Source organism: Euleptes europaea, chromosome 12 (assembly GCF_029931775.1).
Source record: "Euleptes europaea isolate rEulEur1 chromosome 12, rEulEur1.hap1, whole genome shotgun sequence".
Taxonomy (NCBI): domain Eukaryota; kingdom Metazoa; phylum Chordata; class Lepidosauria; order Squamata; family Sphaerodactylidae; genus Euleptes; species Euleptes europaea.
Window position 1 is genome coordinate 27,745,655 of NC_079323.1, and position 21,857 is coordinate 27,767,511.

Here is a 21,857-nt window from a genome sequence, read left to right on the forward strand (position 1 = left end):
GCTGGGCTCCACCTATGTGAACTTTCTGTTTCCAGTCACACACTCTCAGCCTAGCCTACCTCACAAGCTTGTTGTGGGGACAAAATGGAGAAGGAAAGAACAGTAAGCCACTTTGGGTCATCACTGGGAGAAAAGTGGGGCATAAGTGAAGTAAATTAAAATATAAATGAATATATCTTTCTCTGTGTCTGTTAGTTAATCCAGTAATCAGAGGTATAATGCCTCTGAATCTAGAAATGTGTTTATGTGTGCAAGCTGGACAGAAAAGGGAAAAGATGTTGTACAGTGGTACAACACATAACAGTGAATACCAAAGGTCCTAGGTTCAATATCCAGTTAACGTATCTCAGGTAGTAGGTGTTGGCAAAGACCTTTCTCTGCCTAAGATGCTGAAGAACATGCTTGCCGTTCAAATTAGATCACACTCATCTGGGTGGATGAGCAATCTTGCTCAGTATAAGGCAGCTTTATATACAGTACATTTATTTTTCATTTCGCCCAGGCAGGAGGGTGCCGACGTTCTGTGTTGATTGTCCCACCAATGAGGATTTCAATTAGCAAACTAAGTTAAACTGATCAGTGCATGAAACTCTACTTTTTATTTTTTGATTGTCCACCATAGTTCCATTAGTGCTTGCTGCCTAAGAGGTGATCCAGTCTGAGGTCATCTGGGAAAGATCTCTTCCCTCTGTGCCAATTCTTTTTTTTCTTTTTTTTTGGCAAACACCAAAGGTCCCGTTAAGTGGGCTCTTTAGTAATGTGAAGCAGGTATGCGCCAGCTTCGCAGTCACTTCCAGAATGACAGTTCAGTGTGAAAAATTTTAAAAAAATATGCAGGGCAATTCAGCCTGGAACGCGTTGCTAATTACCATGCAAAAATGGCCTTTCTCTCTCCTTCTCATAGTTCCCCCAGTTCTGAAGAGCTGTGCCCTGTTCATAGAGACGCACGGAATCGTGGACGGAATCTACCGACTTTCTGGAGTGACCTCCAACATTCAGAAGCTGAGGTGAGGGGGATAAGAGTCCACATACGAGAGACAGCTAGCATCCATTGTGGGAGAGCCGTCTGTGAATGCATGGATTGAACTGGCTTCTTGTTGTAAAGTGGTGGCTATGGGGCAACGAATAGAAAATCTGAGGACAAACTTGAAGGAAACCTTGAAGCTCACTGTTTAAGGGTTTTATCACACGAGCTGTGCTGTTTGTAGTTTACCGTGCATTTTGAATGCAGGATAGTTAACCTACATTATAGTTTTATATAACCCTTAACAATCCCCCCCATGTGCTGTTGGGGCTCTGAATCAAGGTCAAGCACAGATTTTAAGAAAGCACACATTCGTCTCTTCCAGTCTCATATTTATCAAGTACAATTCATTATTTCTGAAGATCTTGTTCATGGTTTTTCCATGGTTTTTATGTTCTACATACAGCAGGCTACAGCAGTGAGCTTTGGGATCATGCTCCCTTCGCTACAAAGAATGGTTGCTATAAACCAGTGGTTCCGAGTCTATTACAGTATGGGGGCACCTTTAGAATTCTGACACGGCTTTCCTTCAGTGACACAGTGAAGATCCTTGCAGCCAAAGTAATGTTTTTAAAAATCTGCTCAGCCAATCAGCTCTCCAGTAGCCAATCAGAAGTTTTTCTGGGGAAATGCCTAGCCCTGCCCACTTTTGAAAAACACTTAGTGGCTCCAGAAAAGGGGGATGTGGGTGCCATGGTGCCCATGGTGTTGGGGATCCCTGGTATAAACGAAGACACACTAACATTGATACACAATTTGGGCCCCATAAATTTCATTTGTCTTCTTAAGGAAAGGACTTGGATGGATCATTAGACTCTGTATCAGTGAAAACTAAAAATGGCAGCTCGGTGCTCTGTTGCACCTTGAAATATATCTATAAACTATAACTCAGGAGTTGAGGCATGTTGGCATTCCCATCAAAGGAAAGCCAGTTTCTGTCACATGGATCTGAAGCAGAGCGACCATCTTGGGGGAGGGGACTCTAGTCCAAAGAACTATTGAAGAAATGTTGAGAATTCCACTACCTTTCAATACCAAGATTTTTCTTTTAAAAGTCATTGCCGTTATCATTTTGAAATCTATACTGGATCTGTTTTGCTAGGCGCTGGAGATTACAGTCCAATCCAAATAAACAAGAATGGCTAAAGAAAGTATTTGAGTTACTTTTCTGGGGCAGTTCTAACAGGAAACATAAACATTTGACAGAGACATACTCTCCTGTATTCATTTATATTACAAAACAATATTCTTATACACTGGGATTGGTCATTTTCATCATGAATGGAATTTGTTCTATCTTTTCAATATCATCTTCTTAATCATAAGAAATACGGAAGATGAGTTTAATCGTATTGTTTTCTAGTTGTGATGGATAACATTGAATTTAGAAAGGGAAAGTGGGAGGATGGATCTTGTGGGTGAGATCTTGTTGCCTGCAAATTCTTCCGAACATTCTGTACCGGGGGACGGAAAGGTTCGCGCGCCTGTGAAATGCTGAATGTGGAATGCAGCCATCAGGGCTGACTGTCTGTCAACCGGCCAAACAGATCTCATAAAACTATCTCAAATGTGGCTTAGAATGTATCATCTTCATGCAAATGGCATTTAAATATGTAAATTATGTGATATAAGAATATGCATAATCACTGCAGCCCTCAAGGTATAGGTTTCCATGGTGATCCTTGGTACTGAACAGGTTCCCCATCACTGAGAAAACACATTATACCTTGACGCTACCCAATCAGTGAATATTCTCATTCTCTCTCTCTCTCTCTCTCTCTCTCTCTCTCTCTCTCTCTCTCTTTCTCTTTTTTACTGTGACAGAAATCAGACACAATTTTTTTCCAGCTCCTCTTCATTAACACCATTATGCCTCCATCTCTGTTATTTCAGGCAAGAGTTTGCTTCCGACCAGTGCCCAGACCTGACAAGGGAAATTTACCTGCAGGACATTCACTGTGTGGGGTCACTGTGCAAGTTATACTTCCGGGAGCTGCCCAATCCCCTCCTCACTTATGAACTTTACAAGAAATTCACGGTGAGATCTTCTCTGACTTGTTCCCAGTTTGGCACACACATATAACTGTTTTGTTTGGGGGCGGGGTGGAGATTCCCAGAGGATAAAACTGTTATAGTTTTGGTCTCCTCCTTCCATTACTCCATTTTTGTGTATGTTTGTGGTGGGCAGATAGGGGGAAGAATCATTTCCCTCACTTTTTTCTGTTTCATTATTTTGTGTGCACCCTCTGTTCTTTCCGCATTTCAATCTTTGTTTGTTTCCGGGCCTTAACGCGAAAAAGGTTTTATCCCTGGAACTCATTTTCCATTATTCATAGAAACATAAAGAGTTGGAAGGGACCTCCAGGGGCATCTAGTCCAACCCACTGCACAATGCAGGAAATTCACAACTACCTCTTCCCCACACCCCCAGTGACCCCTATTCCATACCCATTGGCCTTGTGAAATAATAATAGAGCAGACCACTTTTGAACAAGTAGAAAGCATTGATTACTGCAGTGTATTCTATGTGGGGCTGCCCTTGAGAAGTGCTTGAAAACGTCAATTGGTGCAGAATTCTGCAGCCAGGATGTTGACTGGAGTGAGTCATAGGGACCGTATGACTCCAGTCCTGGCCCATCTACTCTGGCTCCCAATTTGTTTCTGGGCGCAATTCGAGGTTGGGATGTTGATTTTTAAAGCCCTATATGGTTTGGGAGCAAAATACCTAAAGCACTTCCTACTTCTTTGTGAACTATCTGACCACTATGGTCATCTTCAAAGGCTCTGCTTTGGGTGACCTTGCCTTCTGAGATTACGAGGTGGCAACCTGGGTGTGGGCCTCCTTGGTAGTGGCACCAAAACTCTGGAACTCACCAGGGATTTTCATCTGTCCCTTTCTGTTGCCATCTTCCACCAACTGGTAAAGACTTTTTGTTTGTTTGTTTGGCATTCCCTCAGTGATCCTTCCTTCCTCACCAATGTTTTAATTGTTGTTTTTTATGTTTTGTATGTACATTACCTCTGGTTTTGTTTTAATTATGTGTTTTTGGTTGGTTTTAATGGTTTTTAAGATATGATTTCATTATATATGTTTTAGTTTGTTTGCTGTCTTGGTGGTGCTTATGAGGGCACAAAGGTTAGGTATAAATTTTGTAAAATAAAATACTTTTTCTTCGTGTTACAGACTAGCTTCAATCAATTCACTTACTTAGGGTTAGGAGGAAGGGCTTCCTAGGCAGAGGATTTCATGGTAAACCAAAAGCCTATGCAAAACTGATTATGGGAAATGAAGCACTTCTTATTCCCACCTTTTAGTTCATGCTTTCCCTGTGGCATGAAGCTAGTGGTCGAGCACATGCTTTGCATGCATAGATTTCTGTTTCAGTCCCTGGTTCTCTGTTTCTAAGATCTTCAGGATCTGGAATTGGGGTTAGGAAAGATTATGATAGTGAAACCTTCAAAAGCCACTGCCAATCCTAGTAGACAATACTGAGAAGCCCCAATGTTTTGACTTCAGGTGAAGAAACACCTTCCATATACTTCCCTCTACACCATTTGTCACTGATGTCCTGTTCATGCACATGCAGTTTATGAGATTGCCGTGTGGTAAAGTCACCACTAGCACTCCCATGAATATCATGGTTGCGTACGACATACCCTGGAAATGTGTCAAGCCATGGGGTTTATCTATTTATTTAGGCATTTATAACTCATTTTTATTCCCGTCTGGAGACTCAAACCACTTTACAACATGCAAAAATACAATTTCAACAAAAAAATATGCATACAATATGTTGTTGCAACATCCTAGGCTGGTGCTGGTTTCAGTAGAGGTCAACTCCTTCAAGGCCACAAGCCACTGGCAAAGAGCCAAAGGGCTTGCGGCAAAGGCTTACGCCTCTCACCACACCCAGGACAAAAACCAGTAGCATAAGAAGAGCAGAAGCTGAGCCGAGATCTTCAGCTGGCAAAAAAAGATGTTCCCAACCTTTTTCCTCTCCATTTAGCAGTAGTCCCCAAACATGTTGGAGTATTGACAAGATATTGACATCCCATAACAACCTCTCCTTCTTGAGATCATATATCTTGGGAGTCAGCATGTGAAAGGCCTCTGAGAGTCACCACAATGAGGGCAAAATAGGCATAGAGGCTTTCTGCTTTCTCTCTGTCCTTTGTCAGAGTTTCTCCATTTTCACCCAACAGTGGGCCTCTGGCCTCTTTTACTTTGCATTTGCTCCTCAAATATCTGAAGAAGCCTTTCTTGCTGTAGCGAGCCTCCCTGGGCGTTGGCCTCTCTGATGGCTGACCTACAGTACCTAGCAACCCTCAGATACTCTTCTTTAGAGGTATGTCCTTCCCTCCATTTCTTGAACATTTCCCTTTTCTTCCTTAGCTGATCCCGGAGTTCTCTGTTCAGCCTCATTGGCTTCTTGGATCCCCTGCCATATTTTCATATTGCTGGAATGGTGATGGCTTCAGTTTGCAAGAGCTTTTATTTTAGGAGAGCCCACCCTTCACTTGCTCCTTTCCCTTCCAGCATTCTTGCCCATGGACTTCATTAAAGTCTGCCCTGCTAAAATCTAACAGACATGTCTGACTGTGAACTTCCTTGGCCCCCACAGCAAAAATTTTCTCAGCTCTGTTTTTTTATTTTTTTGCTATCTAAATGGCCATAAACTACCTCTGATATAACCCCAAATGGTAGTTAACTCAAATGAGGGATTAGATCAGTGTAATAAAAGTTCCCCCTGCAATTTTATATCATGAAGGACAAAAACAAACAAGGAAATAAATAATGTAGGTAAAATCACAGTCCGTAGAATAATGCTGTAAGTTCAATAATCAGCACATTATTAAAGTTTTTTTTCCAAGGAGTATGGCATCTGATGACCATAGACTTCTTCAGCGCCTCTGCAGTAGTAAGAATAGACACTATTTCTATTCTTAACAGTATTCCAAGCAGGGTACATGTAATTTCTCTTCCACCTCCCAAACCAACAGATTCTTATTATAATTTTATCAGCAAGAGACTTCTCTATGACTTAATCTGGTGCAAAGTGGATGAAAGCAGCATAATTCTGATGTAGCGGCTCTGATTCCTTCCCTGTTTTGGTAGAAGTTAATGAGTCAAGGTGTCGAGCCGTGGAAAATCAGGTTCGAAATGATCATGCCATGAATGCAGAAAGTGAGTGTGGGCGGAAATAGTCCAAGCAGAAATCTCCAAACAACTTTAATGCAAGATGGTTCGGGGGGTGGGGGGAGGTACTGAGTAAAAATTATGTATGACTTTAACTCTAAAGTTGTGGGCAGATTGAGGGAGGGGTCAGAAACACAGACCAGAAATTCTGTCACGGAAATCGATGTGACAGAGTTCCTAGAGTTAAGAAAGACGATTAACAGATGTAGAATAGAGACAAGTCCTCTACCACAGATTTTGGCCCGCATAATAGGCTCGAGTTTGTTTCTACCTTAATGGCTTTCTTGGCCTGGTTAGTCCCAGGTTCCCAGCTGTTCTTGGCCAAATCATTTCATCCCATTTCATTTAATCTGTAAAATCTCAGGGCGAAAGAGATTTCTATAAATGAAGTAAATAAATGAGTACAGTAGGAGTAATCATAAGGCCTTATCTCATTGAGCTGTTGTGAGAACAAAGTGCTCTAGGAATGGTCAGTGCAATGGGACACTGCCTGAGAAACATGTACACATCTGCCTAACTATTCTATTACATTCCTAAATTGGTTGTTGCCATAAGTATTTAATTTACAGTTTTACATCATATAAATTGCAGTATTCATATCTGTCAACCCAATGTGTCACCTTCAGAGATCTTGCTTCGGGTGCCCCCACTGAGGCTAGATGGGTGGCAACCCGAGAAAGGGCCTTCGCAGTTGTGGTGCCAAAACTTTGGAGCTCCTTCCCCAGGAGACTCACTTGTCTTCCTCCATTGATGTCTTTCACCTGCAGGTGGAGTCTTTTTGGGTTTGTTTGGCATACCCCCATTAACTCTTATTGATCCCCCTCCCTGGTTGTGGTGTTTTATGTGTTTATATGTTTTTATTGTATATGTATTTTATTTATTTGTTTGTTTATTGGATTTGTATGCTGCCCATTCCTAACTAGGTCAGGCTCTGAGAGGCTCACAACATGTCAGGTACATTTAAATAAACATAATTTACAATGAAAATTAATTTAATAATTTAAACTTGAAAACCAGGCACGCTCAATCATAAGCAGCATAAATACATAACAACAATGGGAGCCATACAGAGGGAAAAGGAGCAATATAATCCAGGGGGAAAAAATAACCGGAAGGAAGGGAAAAAATGGGAAGGGAAGGGAGGAAAGCAAGATGGAAGCAGTTGCTGTCCTCAGTTATATGCCTGGCAGAACAGCTTAGTTTTACAGGCCCTGCAGAACTGTTTAAGGTCCTGCAGGGCCCTGATCTTGCTTTGCATAGTGTTTCACCAGGCTGGGGCCAGAGTCGAAAAGGCCCTGACCCTGGTTGAGGACAGCAGGATGCTCTTCGGGCCATTGTTTTAATATTGGAATGCTTTAATGTTTTGATGTTTGCAGGCTTGAGGGCCCTGTTTGGATGGAAAGGTGCCAAAGAAATGTTTTAAATAAACACAAAATAATAACTAAAGAATACTGCTGCTTTATTTTAATATAGCATAGATTTCTGTTCCCCTGCATCCCAAAGGACTTTACAGGGAGCTCTTTACTTTTTTCTTTATTTTAATGATACTTTTAAAAAGATGCATTTTCTTTGTATACTTCATAGGTTTTTTGTCTGCATTTTTAGCAAATATATCAGGGTTTGAAAAATGACAAGAGATTTAATGTTTTTAATAATATAAAGAGACATTTAGGTTTTTGTTTTTTACAAGTCAGGGCACTAATTCAAAGGGTTTCCACCGAAAACTTCAGTGTAGCCAACTAAAGTTTTCAACAATTTTTTTTTTTTTTAAAAATAGCATTACTATTAGGCTGTGTGAATCACTGGTCTGGTTTGGTATAAAGCCAAGTTTCCCAGACTGTGTGACGCAGCACACGACTCCGTTGTTAGAGAAATGCTAATATGCCATGGGAAATTAATTGGTCGCCCCTAAGGATCCACCCACAGAAGAGAGCGGAGGCAGGGAAGTTGACAGCATCCACAGGCCTGACATGACGGAACTCTTGAGCACAGCTGGTACAGAGAAGCCACAGAATGACATTCCTGCAGGGAAAGACACCTTCTGAGTCTCTGCATGAGCCACTGGTCTGGGGATCCTGAGGAACGCCTAGACCGGCGACTCATTGCAGAGGGGCAGTGGGCAGTCTCTCCCGAATCCTGACACCTCTTTGCATCTTGGCACACGAAATGCCCTGGAATGTGAGCTGAGGGAGGCAGGAAGAAGAAATCGGATTAAGCTGCGAAAGAGATGTTCCCCACAGTGTACTCCTGAACAGAGTTACACCACCCTAACCCCAGAGGAACTCTCCATTGGATTGCATTGCTGGTGGGGGGGGGTCTAACTAGGACTAGGTAAAGCTGGTCTGCAACTACCCTATGCCATGAAGTTAACTGGGCCAACTGCTCTGTTTCTCAGCCTGACCTACCTTACAGGGTTGTTGTGTGAAATCCATGGTTCAAAATTCCACATTGCCAGAGAAGAGAGCCAGTGCAGTGTAGCGGTTAAGAGCGGTGGTTAAGAGCGGTGGACTCTAATCTGGAGAACCGGGTTGGTTTCCCCGCTGCTGCAAATGAAGCCAGCTGGGTGACCTTAGGCTAGTCACAGTTCTCTTAGAGCTCTCTCAGCCCCACCTACCTCACAGGGTGTCTGTTGTGGGGAGGGGAAGGGAAGGTGATTGTAAGCCGGTTTGATTCTTAAGTGGTAGAGAAAGTCGGCATATAACAACCAACTCTTCTTCTTCTTCTAGGTGACCCTGGGCTAGTCACACACGCGCAGCCTATCCTACCTCACAGGACTGTTGTGTGGATAAAATAGGGAGGGGAGGAGCATGTAACACCACCTTGAGCACCTTGGAGGAAGGGGTGGGATAAGGTTGTTAGAGATCAATATTCTTTTGAAAAGGTTTAAAGAACAGTAGAGGGTAGTTTCTTCCCTATTAGCTGAAAGCAGTGCACATCTACCTTTAATTAGTTATATTTTACCCACTTTTTAGTCAAATGTTAGCTCCTAAAGTGGCACACGGGAATCAAAGCCCAACGCAAATGAAAAAAATAATTCCATTGCCAGTGTTCTTTGGAGAGAGGATTCTCAGTTGGGCTGGATCCAGGCCCGGTGGCTGGGTGCCCGGCTGCCGCATCCCCTTCCCTGGTCATCACATTTTCTGTGTTCCCACAGCACAAAACAATGCACAGAAATACAGAGCATTCGAATATTGACAAGAATTTAAAATGGAGTGCAAATGCCCTGTGTAACTGTTTTTATTTATTTCCTTAATTTATATCCTGCCTTTCTCTCCAGTAGGGATCAAAAGTGACTTATACCCCTCTTCTGTCCTCCATTTTATCCACACGACAAACCCCTGGGGTAGTTTAGGCTGAAAATGTGTGACTGGCCTAGGGTTGCCAACCTCCAGGTACTAGCTGGAGATCTCCTGCTATTACAACTGATCTCCAGCTGATAGAAATCAGTTCACCTGAAAAAATGGCCGCTTTGGCAATTGGACTCTATGGCATTGAAGTCCCTCCCCTCTCCAAACCCTGCCCACCTCAGGCAAAGAGCTACCTCGCAACCCCAGACTGGCCCAAGGTTACTTAGCAACCTTCCACGGTAGAGTGGGGATTCAAACCTAGATCTCCCAGATCCTAGCCCTACACTCTAACCACTGCACCATGTTGGCTACACGTTTTGCTTCTGCATAACATTCACTTTCTCAGTGCTTGATAACATCTCTTAAGCACAGTTATCCAGGAGTGAATTCCACCGAGTTCAGTGGGACTTGCTTCTGAATAAACATGGCTAGGATGTGCTGTAGGGTTTCAAGCCTTCTGGATTACACTTGGAACGCTGCCTCTGAGCAAACAGCCTTCATGACGATTATTTATTTATTCAGCCTATGATATTAACGCTAGGTGCTGTACAAAACAAAAACTAGTTCCTGCCAGCAACTTGCAGTCTAATAAAATAAAACACAATTCATTTAACTACTAATTAGGCCTGCAGGCAGGGTTTGTTCCTTTTAATATAGCACGCTGCCAAGCCATTGATGCGCATCATAAATATTAAAAACAGCATTGTTGCTCTGTCCTTTTTGCAGGTTAGGTGCAAGAGCAATGCACGCCTCCAGCTTTAGTTCAGGAAAGACATGTATCTCAGCTATCAAAACTTTGGGAAACACTTAAAAAACATCTTTTGTTCTAGTTCAAGTACCTTGCCTCTTAGATTCACTCACTGTTTTGCGCCCCTTTGTTGTTTATTTTATTTTTGCTTGATCGTTGAAAAGGGGCCCATGGAGGTGTAGCTCCAAGACTAAAATGTGTTTGGAACTCATTTCGATAGAATATGCTTCGACAGTAAGTGGATCTCCCTCTGCCGTGTGACTTCCCTCCGTGACTTTCTTGAGTTCTGATTGAATCTCCCAGCATGATGAAAGACTTCAACTGACACACCTTGGTTCCACTGAAGGATTGCTTCTTTCCGAGCTTAATTTCTCTATCTTCTGACCACTTTCTTCTCGACCGTGTTCCCACAGGAGGCAGTTTCAAGCTTCCCAGAGGAAGAGCAATTGGTCCAAATTCAGAATGCTATCCAGGAACTTCCGCCGTCTCATTACAGGTAAAACACCAGTTTCTAAGATACGGAGAGTGATCTTGGTGATATCTGCTGTAGTAGGAATTAGACCTGGATGGCCCAGACTGGCCTTGTCAGATCTCAGATCTTCCCCTGGACTTCCTTGGCTGTCTCCTATCCAGCTACTAACCAGGGCCAACCCTACTTAGTATTTGGATAGGAGACCGCCGAGGAAGTCCAGGGTCACAACGCAAAGGCAGGCAATGGCAACCCCCCTCTGAACATCTCTTGTCTTGGAAATCCTACAGGGTTACCATGAGTTGGCTTCAACTTGAGGGCACTTTCCACCCAGCAGGAATTATGCATTGGTTTGAGCTGGCAAGTGGGGCACATTTGTTTTCCCTCTCTCTATTTGCATGAAGCAAACCGTTGATTTCCTTAGCCAGGATCTTCTTTAATCAGCCTTCTGGAGCCCCTAAAATGCACTCAGCCATTTGTGCCAACTTTTGAAAGAGGTTCTAATTGGTTTTGTTTGATTTTATGATTCATAAGAATGTGATTGGATTCTTCTACGACACAGAACTTTTTTTAAAAAAAGAATTCTTCCAAATTAACCATCTGCATGCAACAATATTTTAATTTTTTCCCCCGCACACAAAGAGCTAGCCAGGAAAGAACTTATAATTTTTTGTATTCTTTGGTAAGAACACAATTCTGATCTTCTGTACCACAGAAATGGGCAAATAGAATAGAACAGAATAATGAACTAGCATTGTGCGTGCCAAAAAAAGGTTTAGTTTTTCATTTTTCCAACATAACAAGAGGTTGTTTTGATTTTTGTTTTCTTTTTATGCTACAACACATAAGCACACTTTACCTGGGATCCAGAATTCTTGGGGGCACAAAACTGTACACCTATGGAAATGTTAAAAGCCCTTTCTGTCCAGAATCTCTTGAGGTGCCTAACTGCATAAACCAATGCAAAAAGAAGTTAAAATTAAAAATAACAGTTAGAACAACAGCAGCAAACCAAAACAAGCAAAAACAGCATCAATGAAATCCATCTGAGAGGTAGCGCAGCAGCTCAGTAACAGAGCATCGGTTTTTCATGCAGATGGTAGCAGATTCAATACCTGGCACCTCCAGTCGAAATGACCAGGAAATAGGTGATGTGAAAAACTGGTCTCAGTGAGAGTAGGCAGTACTGACCTTGATAGACCAATGGTCAGACTCAGTACAAGGCAGCTTGTACTGAGGCCTGTACACACCATGAACTCCGGGGGAAAGGGGAGAGCACTCTCTTCAGTCCTTTTGATCTGACTGAAGTTGCATTATGTTTGATATATCATCAGAACAAAAATGTGGGGATAAAGATAGAATGAATCCTCAGCTGTACCTGGGAGAATCTGCTTGTCCCTACAACTTGGAAGGAAGGAGGGGAGTGGACATGTTCATGGAGGAGAGGGCTATTCATGTCTACTAGTAAAAAAATGGATACTAGTCATGATGCATACCTATTCTCTCCAGGATCAGAGGAGCATGCCTATTATATTAGATGCTTTGGAACACAGGCAGGATGGTGCTGCTGCAGGAAGCCTCAGTCTAGGGCTTCCTGGAGGCACCTGGTTGCCCATTGTGTGAACAGACTGCTGGACTTGATGGACCTTGGTCTGATCCAGCATGGCCTTTGTTATGTTCTTATGTTCTAACTGAAAGAAATGGGGGAGGAAATTGAACAGCCCTCCCCTCTCAGCCCCTGAACCAGACAGCAGAAGTAGCAGACTGACTGCAAACTGGCAGGATAAGAAATATGGGCTTGAGGGGTGGATGGAATGAGACAGGAAACTAACAGTGAAAAGGATATGGTTGGTGGCATAGCATCAGGAGCAAAAGCCATAGATCTTTGTTCAGTCAGGATGCTTCCCGTGTGGCTTTTGGGCCTGGGAACTTTTGGCCTCCTTGTTCCCTGCCTTCTGCATGTAGCCAGTAGGGTATGACATGATCATTGGCACAAAGCTTTAGGCAAGAGTCATTTTATGTAACCAAATCATTGCAGGACACTGGAATACCTGATCAAGCACTTGACTCATCTAGCATCCTTCAGCAGCATGACCAACATGCACGCCAGGAATTTGGCCTTGGTGTGGGCCCCTAACCTGCTCAGGTACTGTATGAGCCTTTCCTGTTCTGTTTCTCAAGATGGGGCCAGTTCTCAGGAATGTTGGATAGTTGCAAATAGAAGAAAAGAGAGCTACTTACCGGAGCAATCTAGCTGAAAGAAGAAGAAAAAGTATGAATGTCAGCATCCAGACTCCCCATCTGGGCAGCAACCAGTCATTAATAGCCACACTATTGGAATTCAGCCAGTTCCAGATGATCAATGTTTTAGAAGAAGAAGAACAGTTGGTTTTTATAACCCACTGTTCTCTACCTTTAAGGAGTCTCAAAGCTGCCTACAATTGCTTTCCCTTTCCCTCCCCACAACATACACCTTGGGAAGTAGGTGGGGCTGAGAGAGTTCTGAGAGAACTGTGACTAGCCCAAGGTCACCCAGCAGGCTGCATGTGGACGAGTGGGGAATCAAACCTGGTTCACCAGATTAGAGTCCAGTGCTCATGTGGAGGAGTGGGGAAGCCAACCCGGTTCACCAGATTAGAGTCTGCAACTCTTAACCACTACGCCACACTGGCTCTCTTTATACTTCCTGACTTGTTCTGTGTCACAATAATGTCATCTGACTAGATAGTGGATGGGGGAACTGACCAGGGCTGTCTGCTCGCTTCAGATGAATTATGAAGAACATCCTTCATGGAGTCCCTTTTGAATCTTCAGTTGAGTCATAATTGCCTAAGTCCTGGTTCCATAAAAGTGGTTGCATGATATGGTGGTTTTGTAAAACAGTGTTGGAACTGGGGTGGCAGGCCATGGAACACCGTCCTTGTGGACTGTATATATGTCACTTGACTTAAATCGCGGCTCATGGGAGCTTATGTTTGTTGAAGAACATAAATAAACAGACCCTTTCTTGGGGGGGTGGGGGTAAAATTCCTATGGTTGAGCTAGAGGATACTTTGCCCAAGAACAGGGAAAGTGAGAAGAGGAAAAACTATTGTACCCAGCAAAGATACAAAAGAGCTTTATGGCTACCAGACGGTTGCATATTGGATAGTGCTGGCACTGCAAACCATTCTTCATAGTCTGAAATGTTGCAGCTCAGTTCAGAGCTTACCGCAGCAACACATTTAAAAATAGATTGGACAGCATGGTGTGGTGGTTGGGATGCTGAACTAGGATTTGGGAGACCCGGGTTTGAATCCACAGTCTGCCATGGGTGAGGGCCGGTCTCTCTCTCTCTCAGCCTAACTTGCCATATAGGGTTGCTGTTGACAGTAGGCTTGCTAGGCCCCGCTGCTCCACTGGCGGGAGCTTCGCGGGCCCGTGGCCTTAGTGTACAATGCGCGCCCACGCCTGTTACAGCACGCATGCTCACCTGCGTGCGCCTTTCGCAACGTGCCTGCGCACCTGACGCTATGCGCCATGTCACTTCCGGTTTAAACAGGGAACGCTCTAGCAATCCTGGCCAAAAACTCTATGGTTTCCACAGAGTTTTGACCGGGATTGCTAGAGCGTCCGTGTCACTTCCGGGTTTACCCAAAAGTGATGTGTACGCCGCATCCGCGCGCGCGTGCCCACAGTGCCTGCTGGTCCTTAGCTGGCTGGCAGGCAGCCCGGTGGATAGGAGGTAGTTTACCCGCCACCACCAGGGAATTAGAAACTCTAGTTGACAGAGTAAAATGCAGAAGGGGAGAATGTTGTAAGCACTTTGGGGCCCCACCGGGAAGCAAAGTGGGGGAGGAAGGGAGGGATAGATAGACTTATTACTCTGAGTTCCTTTGAGACTTACGGATTTTGCCTAGGGGGGAAATCATGAATCTTTTCTTCACATCTGAAATAGAAAGTGCACTTCTTGCTTTTTTTCTCATTTCCTGAGCAACCAGAATAGCTCTTGGTAGAGGTTGAAAGAACAAGTCAATTGCTGACCAGAAATAAGTTTGGGAATGTTCTGTGAACAATACTGGATATTGTTGTGAAGGTATATCTCTTCAAAGACCCAATAAAATGAGTGGGAGTTTCACCAGAACACTTGGATAACTCCCATCCATTTTAATGGATCTTGTGAAAAAGAAATTCCTGGTCAACTGTGTGTCCATCGGGTGTATGTTGGCAATTTTTGGCCCACTCCGACAGATAGCGGTATGAAAGAATCCTCGCTAGTCATACAGGTGGTCCAGGACTAAGATAACAGAAAAAGTTGCATGACAAAATTAGACACGTTGGCCTCTGGCCAAATAGCCCTGAATAAATAACCTCATTCTTTACCACTGCAACTCGGGTAGATCTGGTCCCATGACTACAAGTGATATCAAAGATACTAAACGCACATTGTTGGGGGGAAAAGCTTCATTCCAACTACCATTTGTCGAAGTCAGATTCTCTTTAAAAATCCACGTCCCAAGGAGAACAATTAAAAAAGCCGGAGGCACAGCCATTCTTTTCCTTACATGGCTATCCCTCTGCAAAGTCCCCTCTGAGTTTTATCTAGCACTCCAGCCATTAACTTTACAAAGGATCCATTGCCCAGAGATAATTCCTTCAGGAACACTTTGGCATGTCAAGATAAGAAACAGCTTCTCTGCTTCTCCTGAGGGGGTGGGAGAGAAGGGATTGGTTTGGCGGTTTGCGGTGGGCGATGGAAAACGTGAGGCGGCCATAAAAAAGCACCAACACACAAAATCCATCAAAAAGAGTTGTGGTGTTCACAACTGATGCTTTCCCTTCCATCCCTACTTGATCTTGGTTTGATGTGATGGGTCTGTTCAGAGATAAGCTAAATCCTACAGATCAGCTTAAGCTGTAGCAACTGTAGCAGGCTTTTGCACTGCTGCAGCAGCTGAAGAGCAGTATTTTGCTTGGAGAATGGAACTGTTTGTGAGGACCGCCCCCCTGGCAAGATATACTAGGTAGTTGCACTTTGGGGCTGGTCTCTGAAACTCCTGAGGCCTCCAACAATTCAACTGCCAAAGGTCTTTGTGTCAATATCCTGTCTGACCTGGAACATATCAGCTCTCATAGCAGAAAAGTAGGCATTTCCCTCAGATCAAGATAAAAACACACTCTTTGGTATTCTGTGAATTGCTTCTTCAGTTCACTGCCTCAAATGTGGGGTTGCCAGCTCTGGGTTGGGAAATATCTGGATATTTGGGGGGGGGGGGTGAAGCCTGAGGAGGGTAGAGTTTGGAGTGGTGAGGGACGTCATCAGGGTACAATGCCATAGTCTACCTTCCAAAGCAATCATTTTCTTCAGGTGAACTGATTTCTGTCACCTGGAGATCAATTGTAATAGCGGGAGATCTCCAGCCACCAGGACTGATCATAAATTACATAAGATTGAATATGGGCCCAGTGAAATCAGTGGGAATATTATCAGTGATTGCTATAGGAGAATGCATCACATCCATGAGTTCTTTAAGCCCCACATTCGAGCCTTCCCTGTCTCCCTGCTGGGTGCAGCTTTAGCAACGAGAGCGTTTGTGGAAAGAGCTGGGCATATAACATTCAGCTCTGATCACATTCACTGCTCAGCTGTTTTTGGGGAGGAAATCTGGCATGCCTTCAGTTCCCTGAACTCTCTCCCGGGCCTTCCCTTCCAGCCTGGAACAATGTCACATCCATGCGGCATTTCCAGGCTGAGCATTCCATTAGCAAATTCCACAACATCCCAACTAGGTTTCCATTAACTGCTCCCACTCAGTCTTCTGAATAACTTTACTGTTACCACAAAAACCTTAGGTTTACATTTAGCAGCAGAGGGGGTGAAGAGCATATAAGGAGAGCAACCATGAAAAGGGAAAAAGAGAAACAGGATTTTTTACCTCAGGATGCTGTACCTTTTACTAAAATTGCCAGGTCCCCCTTGTCATCAGCGGGAGATTTGGTGTTCGGGGGGGCGGGGCAATTTGCGAGCACATGCAATAATGTCCCTTCTTCGGTAAACCTGGAAGTGACAGGGATGCGCTAGCATGTCCCTCAAAAAACTCTATGGAAACCCCCACTCCCCATCGCTTCCAGGTTCACCTCGGAAGGGACATTATTGTGCAACTCTAGCTGGCCTGTTTCCCCGCCGGCCAGCTGAGGGGAGGCAGGCAGGCCTATTAATTGGCGGGCAACTGCTCACTATTAACAGGCATCTGGCAACCCTAATTAAAATGGATGATAGAAACATGGAACACATGGAAGCATTAGGCCTTGAAGCTGTGGATGCAGTGGGAAGGGCTGTGGCTCAGTTGTAGAACAACTGCTTTGAATGCAGATGGTCCCAGATTCAATCCCTGAAATCTCCAGTTAAAAGGATCAAACAGTTTGTGATGTGAAAGACCTCTTCCTGAAAGCTGCTGTCAGTAAGAGTAGACAACACTGACCTTGATAGACCAGTAGTCTGACATGGTATAAAGTAGCTTCATGTGTCCATGTGTTCAGGTGGTTAAGCTCAAATGGTTACGGTAGCCCAAAGCTCTGGGCAAAAATTCACAAAGCACACAGAAGATGACAAATGCGTAGACAGTGGGCTGCATCCTGATTCTCCACATGGCTGAGTGCAAAACCTTCCCTTGGCGCAACAAATCCCTCCTCCAGAGGAAGAGCTAGTTCCACTGGAGGAAAGCTCTTTGCACCGGAGGACAATTCTCTGCTTAGCTGAGTTGAGTGGTAGGGTACAATCCCCTAGGTGCTATCAAAAGTGCAGGATGAAGTTATGATTCTAGCAAGTACAAAAACAGTAAACATTCTCCAAAGAGCAAAATATAATACCTGCAATCTGGCCCTGTACCAAATTCTGTCACCTGTATCTCCTAAAGCAGTGGTCTCCCACTGTGGTGTCTTTGAGCACCATGATACCCCCCAATAGGTTTCCTGATGCCTATTTCCTGAGGGCAGCAGGAAAAGAGGAAGAACCAACAAGAGATGGATTGACTCAATCAAGGAAGCCATGGCCCTCAGTTTGCAAGATCTGAGCAAGGCTGTCAAAGATAGGATATTTTGGAGGACATTGATTCATAGGGTCGCCATGAGTCGGAAGCGACTGCACTTAACACACACACACATTTGTTTCTTTGACAACATATCTCTTCTCTAAAGCAAAGAGCCAGTCCAGGCTTTCCTCCACCTCACTGGAGTAGTAGACACCTTTGTGTCTCAGGGAGCACTCATTCAGAAACAGTTGCCTCCATTGCAGGAGGATATTCAGCTCACAATGTTTTGAGATGGGTCCCAGCTCCCCTTGACAGTCATCCTCCCATGTCAGCCATTTTGTGGTGACCTCTACTCCCTCTTCTCAAAATTCCAGAAGTGCCCACAGGCTCAGTCAGATTAGGGACACTTTACCTGAAGTTAGCTAAATTGAGCAATACATAGACTCTGTGAGTGGCTGACTGTGTAATATGTAGAAAAGTATTTGCTATACAACAGTGCTAATGAAAATGGTTTATTGGACTTGGGGGATTAACCTGAACCACCACCTCCCATCTTTCCATCAGCAAGTTACTGTGTTTTTCTTCTGTAAACAAAAACCTGAATTCATATTCTGTATGCCAAAGAGAAAATAAAACAAAGTGTTTAAACTGTACAGTGCCTGCATTTTTTGAGGAAATCACAGAGAAATCAAAATGAGAGAACTTGGAGAAGTGGTATCGTCGTCTACAGTTGGTGGATAAAAACGTCCAGCATGGTGTAGTGGTTAAGAGTGGCAGACTCTAATCTGGAGAACCAGGTTTGATTCCCCACTCCTCCACATGAAGCCTGCTGGGTAACCATGGGCTAGTCACAGTTCTCTCAGAACTCTCTCAGCCTCACCCACCTCATAAGGTGCCTGTGTTGGGGAGAGGAAGGGAATGTGATGGTAAGATGCTTTGAGACTCCTTAAGGTAGAGAAAAGCGGGGTATAAAAACCTACTCTTCTTCTTCCTACTTTGCAGTAATATGATATATATCTGTAGGGAGGCTGCAGACAGGTTGTCAGATCTGTTCCCCTCCTCACAAGCAGTTTCTTAAAGAAGTGATTCCTCACGGTTCTCACAATGGTCTCCATTTCTGTGATACAGGTCAAAGGAAATTGAGGCTGTGGGGTGCAATGGAGATGCAGCATTTCTGGAGGTGCGGGTCCAGCAGTTGGTGATTGAGTTTATTTTGAACCACATGGATGAAATCTTTAATGACCATGTCTCTGACAGACCAAAAGAGACTGAGGGTGAGTCTTTCTGAACTATTTTCTTCTATGTCAACAGTAAAGATTTCCAAACCTACCAAAGCTTTATCTAATTGTAACTATTTATTTCTTTGAAAAAATTATACCCCGGCTCTCTAGAAGTAGCAAAGTTTAAAACAGGATACCATCCATAAAAAAATTAAAACCAGGCAGCTAACAACAGCACCAGCCATAAATCACGAATGATTATCGCAATAACCTACTCCAAACAACAATAATAAACCAGGACACTTGCCATTAATCACTAAAAGCTCTCCCGAAAAGGATTACCTTGTATAACCTGGAGAAAACTGGTAAGGAGGGAGTTCTGTAGACCTTTTGGGAAAGGCCGTTCCACAAAATGTGAGCTATAACTCTGAAAGATTCTAATCTGGCCAACGAGGACCATACGTGGTAAACAGAAACGATCAAAGCAATTGTTGCGTAGACTCATACACACTCCATTCCCACACAGTTCTCTCTGGCTTTTTGTTTTGGATTGTTGTTTTTATTGCAGCTCTGTGAAGGGTGTTTTTGGTGACAAAAGATCTTTTACCATCCATTGTGCTGATTGCTAGTAATTAATATTGTTAGCAAAATCTGTAAAGAACCCTCTGGAATGAGGAAACTTCTATCGTCGTTTTTTTCAACAGTATTTCTTTGCGATTCAGGGTTGGAACTTTGGCTCTTCTGATAACCATAGTCGTCATTAATAAATAGGGGGGAAACGATGGCAGATTTCAGAACAAATGCCCTGAAACAATTGGGAAGGGGCGAGGAGGCCATTTAGCCTCAAAGGCCTCCTCTGGAGCGGAGTCTTCCCAGAGTTCAGTCCACCAGGGATCCCTCCTGCCCCATCCTCAGAAGAAGCATGCCAGAGGACTGTGTAGTCTGGCTGGGGACCAAGGACCTGCTGGGATGGAAAGCCAGGGCGCTGGATCAGATTGCTGGGAAAGAAGAGGATTTTACCAGCGAAACATGATTCTAAATGCTGTTTTCTCTTTTAAGCACTTAGTCAGAAGGGAAAATGCTTGAGAGACCTGCTAAGAACCTTCCCCCTCTCCCCTACACTTTTCCCGCTCGCCCGCCACAGAGCGAGGCAAGGAGTCTGTCATTTTTCCTTCCTGCTTTCCAGAGAATAAGCCCATTGTGAAGAGCATGACGCTGCCTTCCGCCTCTCTTCCCATGAAGCTGGTGAGCCTGGAAGAAGCTCAGGCTCGAAGCCTGTCAGCTTGCCACCCTGCCCGCAAGGAGAGGAGGGAGAACAGTTTGCCAGAGATTGTCCCGGTCACAGGCTCTTTCTTTCACACCGTACTTGACCTACCAGATGGCAAGTAAGTGGCTGCATCTCAAGAGACCAGTCTGGTACAGTGGCTGGTGGGTCGGATTAGAATTGGGGGAACCTTCTGGGTGACCTTGGGAAAGTAGTTCTCTCAGCCTAATTTACCTCACGGAGTTGTTGTGAAGGTAAAATGGAAGAGGGGAGAATCTTCTGTACCACCCTGATAGTCCAGTAGCTATGTAGGCAGGTAGCTCTGATAAGTAGGAGCATGCCTGGAACACGGGCAGGATGGTGCTGCTGCAGTCATCTTTCTTGTGGGCTTTCTAGAGGCACCTGGTTAGCCACTGTGTGAACAGACTGCTGGACTTGATGGGCCTTGGTCCGATCCAGCATGGCTTTCATTATGTTCTTATTTCAAAGCAGAATGTAAAAGCTGATAGGCCTCCTCTTTATGCTCTACATCCCATTTGGCACCTCAACATTGCCGAGAGGATAATAATAATCCGTATACATTTTAATTTTCAGTAGTCTGAGCAACTTGCTTAGTGTTGTATTATGAATCCATAAAATGGAGACAGACGACGGATCCATCTTGCCAAGTGTTGTTTGGCACTGGCTCTTCAAAGTCTTGGCAGAGGTCTTTCCCAGCCCTGGCCCTTGAAATTATTTTAGGCAGAGATGCCTGGGACCTTATGCATGCAAAGCATACGCGCAACAACTGTGCTATGGTCTCTCACTAGCGTCAAGTCTTTTATTGTTTAATAAAGGAGATGGATGGAGGTGTGTTCTGGAGGAATCGCTTTTGGTGCTTTGCTTCATTTAGAAGGTTTTATCAACGTGAACCGAATGCCAAATAGGCCTTGGGATGGCTGTTAGAAGAGAGCCACCTGCTGGTGACCTGTCTCAACTGCACAAGCAATATCCATCTTTGCATAACTCTCACACATAGTAGTTGTTCTTGTGTGCAAAGGATGGTCGATAAGCTCTACTATTCATTCCTGTTGCCGAGCACAGGAATTATAGCTAGATGGCAAAAGTACTAATGAAACACTGATGTCATCTGGCCTTGATGAAGTTGTTAGTATTGCCTTTTAGTTATTTAAATTGTGCGGTGTGAATCCTTGATACACAGCATCACCTATATTATCTAGTAGATTATGGCCACTGGGGAGGAACTGTGACTTAATGGTAAAGCATTTGCTTTGCATGCGGAAATGCCCAGGTTCAGTCCCCAGCATCTCCAATTGAAAGGATCATATAGTTGGTAATGTGAAAGAGCTTGACCCAAGACCTTGGAGAGCCCCGCCCAGAGTAGACTACACAAACCTCAATGGACCAAGGGTTGGATTCCCTGTATGGCAGCTTCATGTGAACACTGCATTGTAACCTCTTTGTGAGGCTGTAGTAACGAGTTTATGAACCCTAAGAAGGCTGAGGTCAGGTGTCAGTCAGCTTGTCCACAAACCATGAGGGTAGCCATCCCATACTTGTTATGTTTACCGCCCAACC

At 44.2% G+C, this 21,857-nt stretch overlaps 1 protein-coding gene across 1 annotated transcript in view; it reads left to right on the forward strand.

Annotated features, from left to right (window-relative positions):
* Positions 1 to 21,857, forward strand: part of ARHGAP31 (Rho GTPase activating protein 31) — a 102,462-nt gene that overhangs the window by 66,496 nt on the left and 14,109 nt on the right. Inside the window, exons 2-7 of the mRNA XM_056858540.1 lie at positions 905 to 1,007; positions 2,918 to 3,062; positions 10,730 to 10,812; positions 12,824 to 12,931; positions 18,924 to 19,069; positions 20,202 to 20,400. Of these exons, the coding sequence (XP_056714518.1) occupies positions 905 to 1,007; positions 2,918 to 3,062; positions 10,730 to 10,812; positions 12,824 to 12,931; positions 18,924 to 19,069; positions 20,202 to 20,400 (784 nt within the window). The remainder of the gene's footprint in view (positions 1 to 904; positions 1,008 to 2,917; positions 3,063 to 10,729; positions 10,813 to 12,823; positions 12,932 to 18,923; positions 19,070 to 20,201; positions 20,401 to 21,857) is intronic.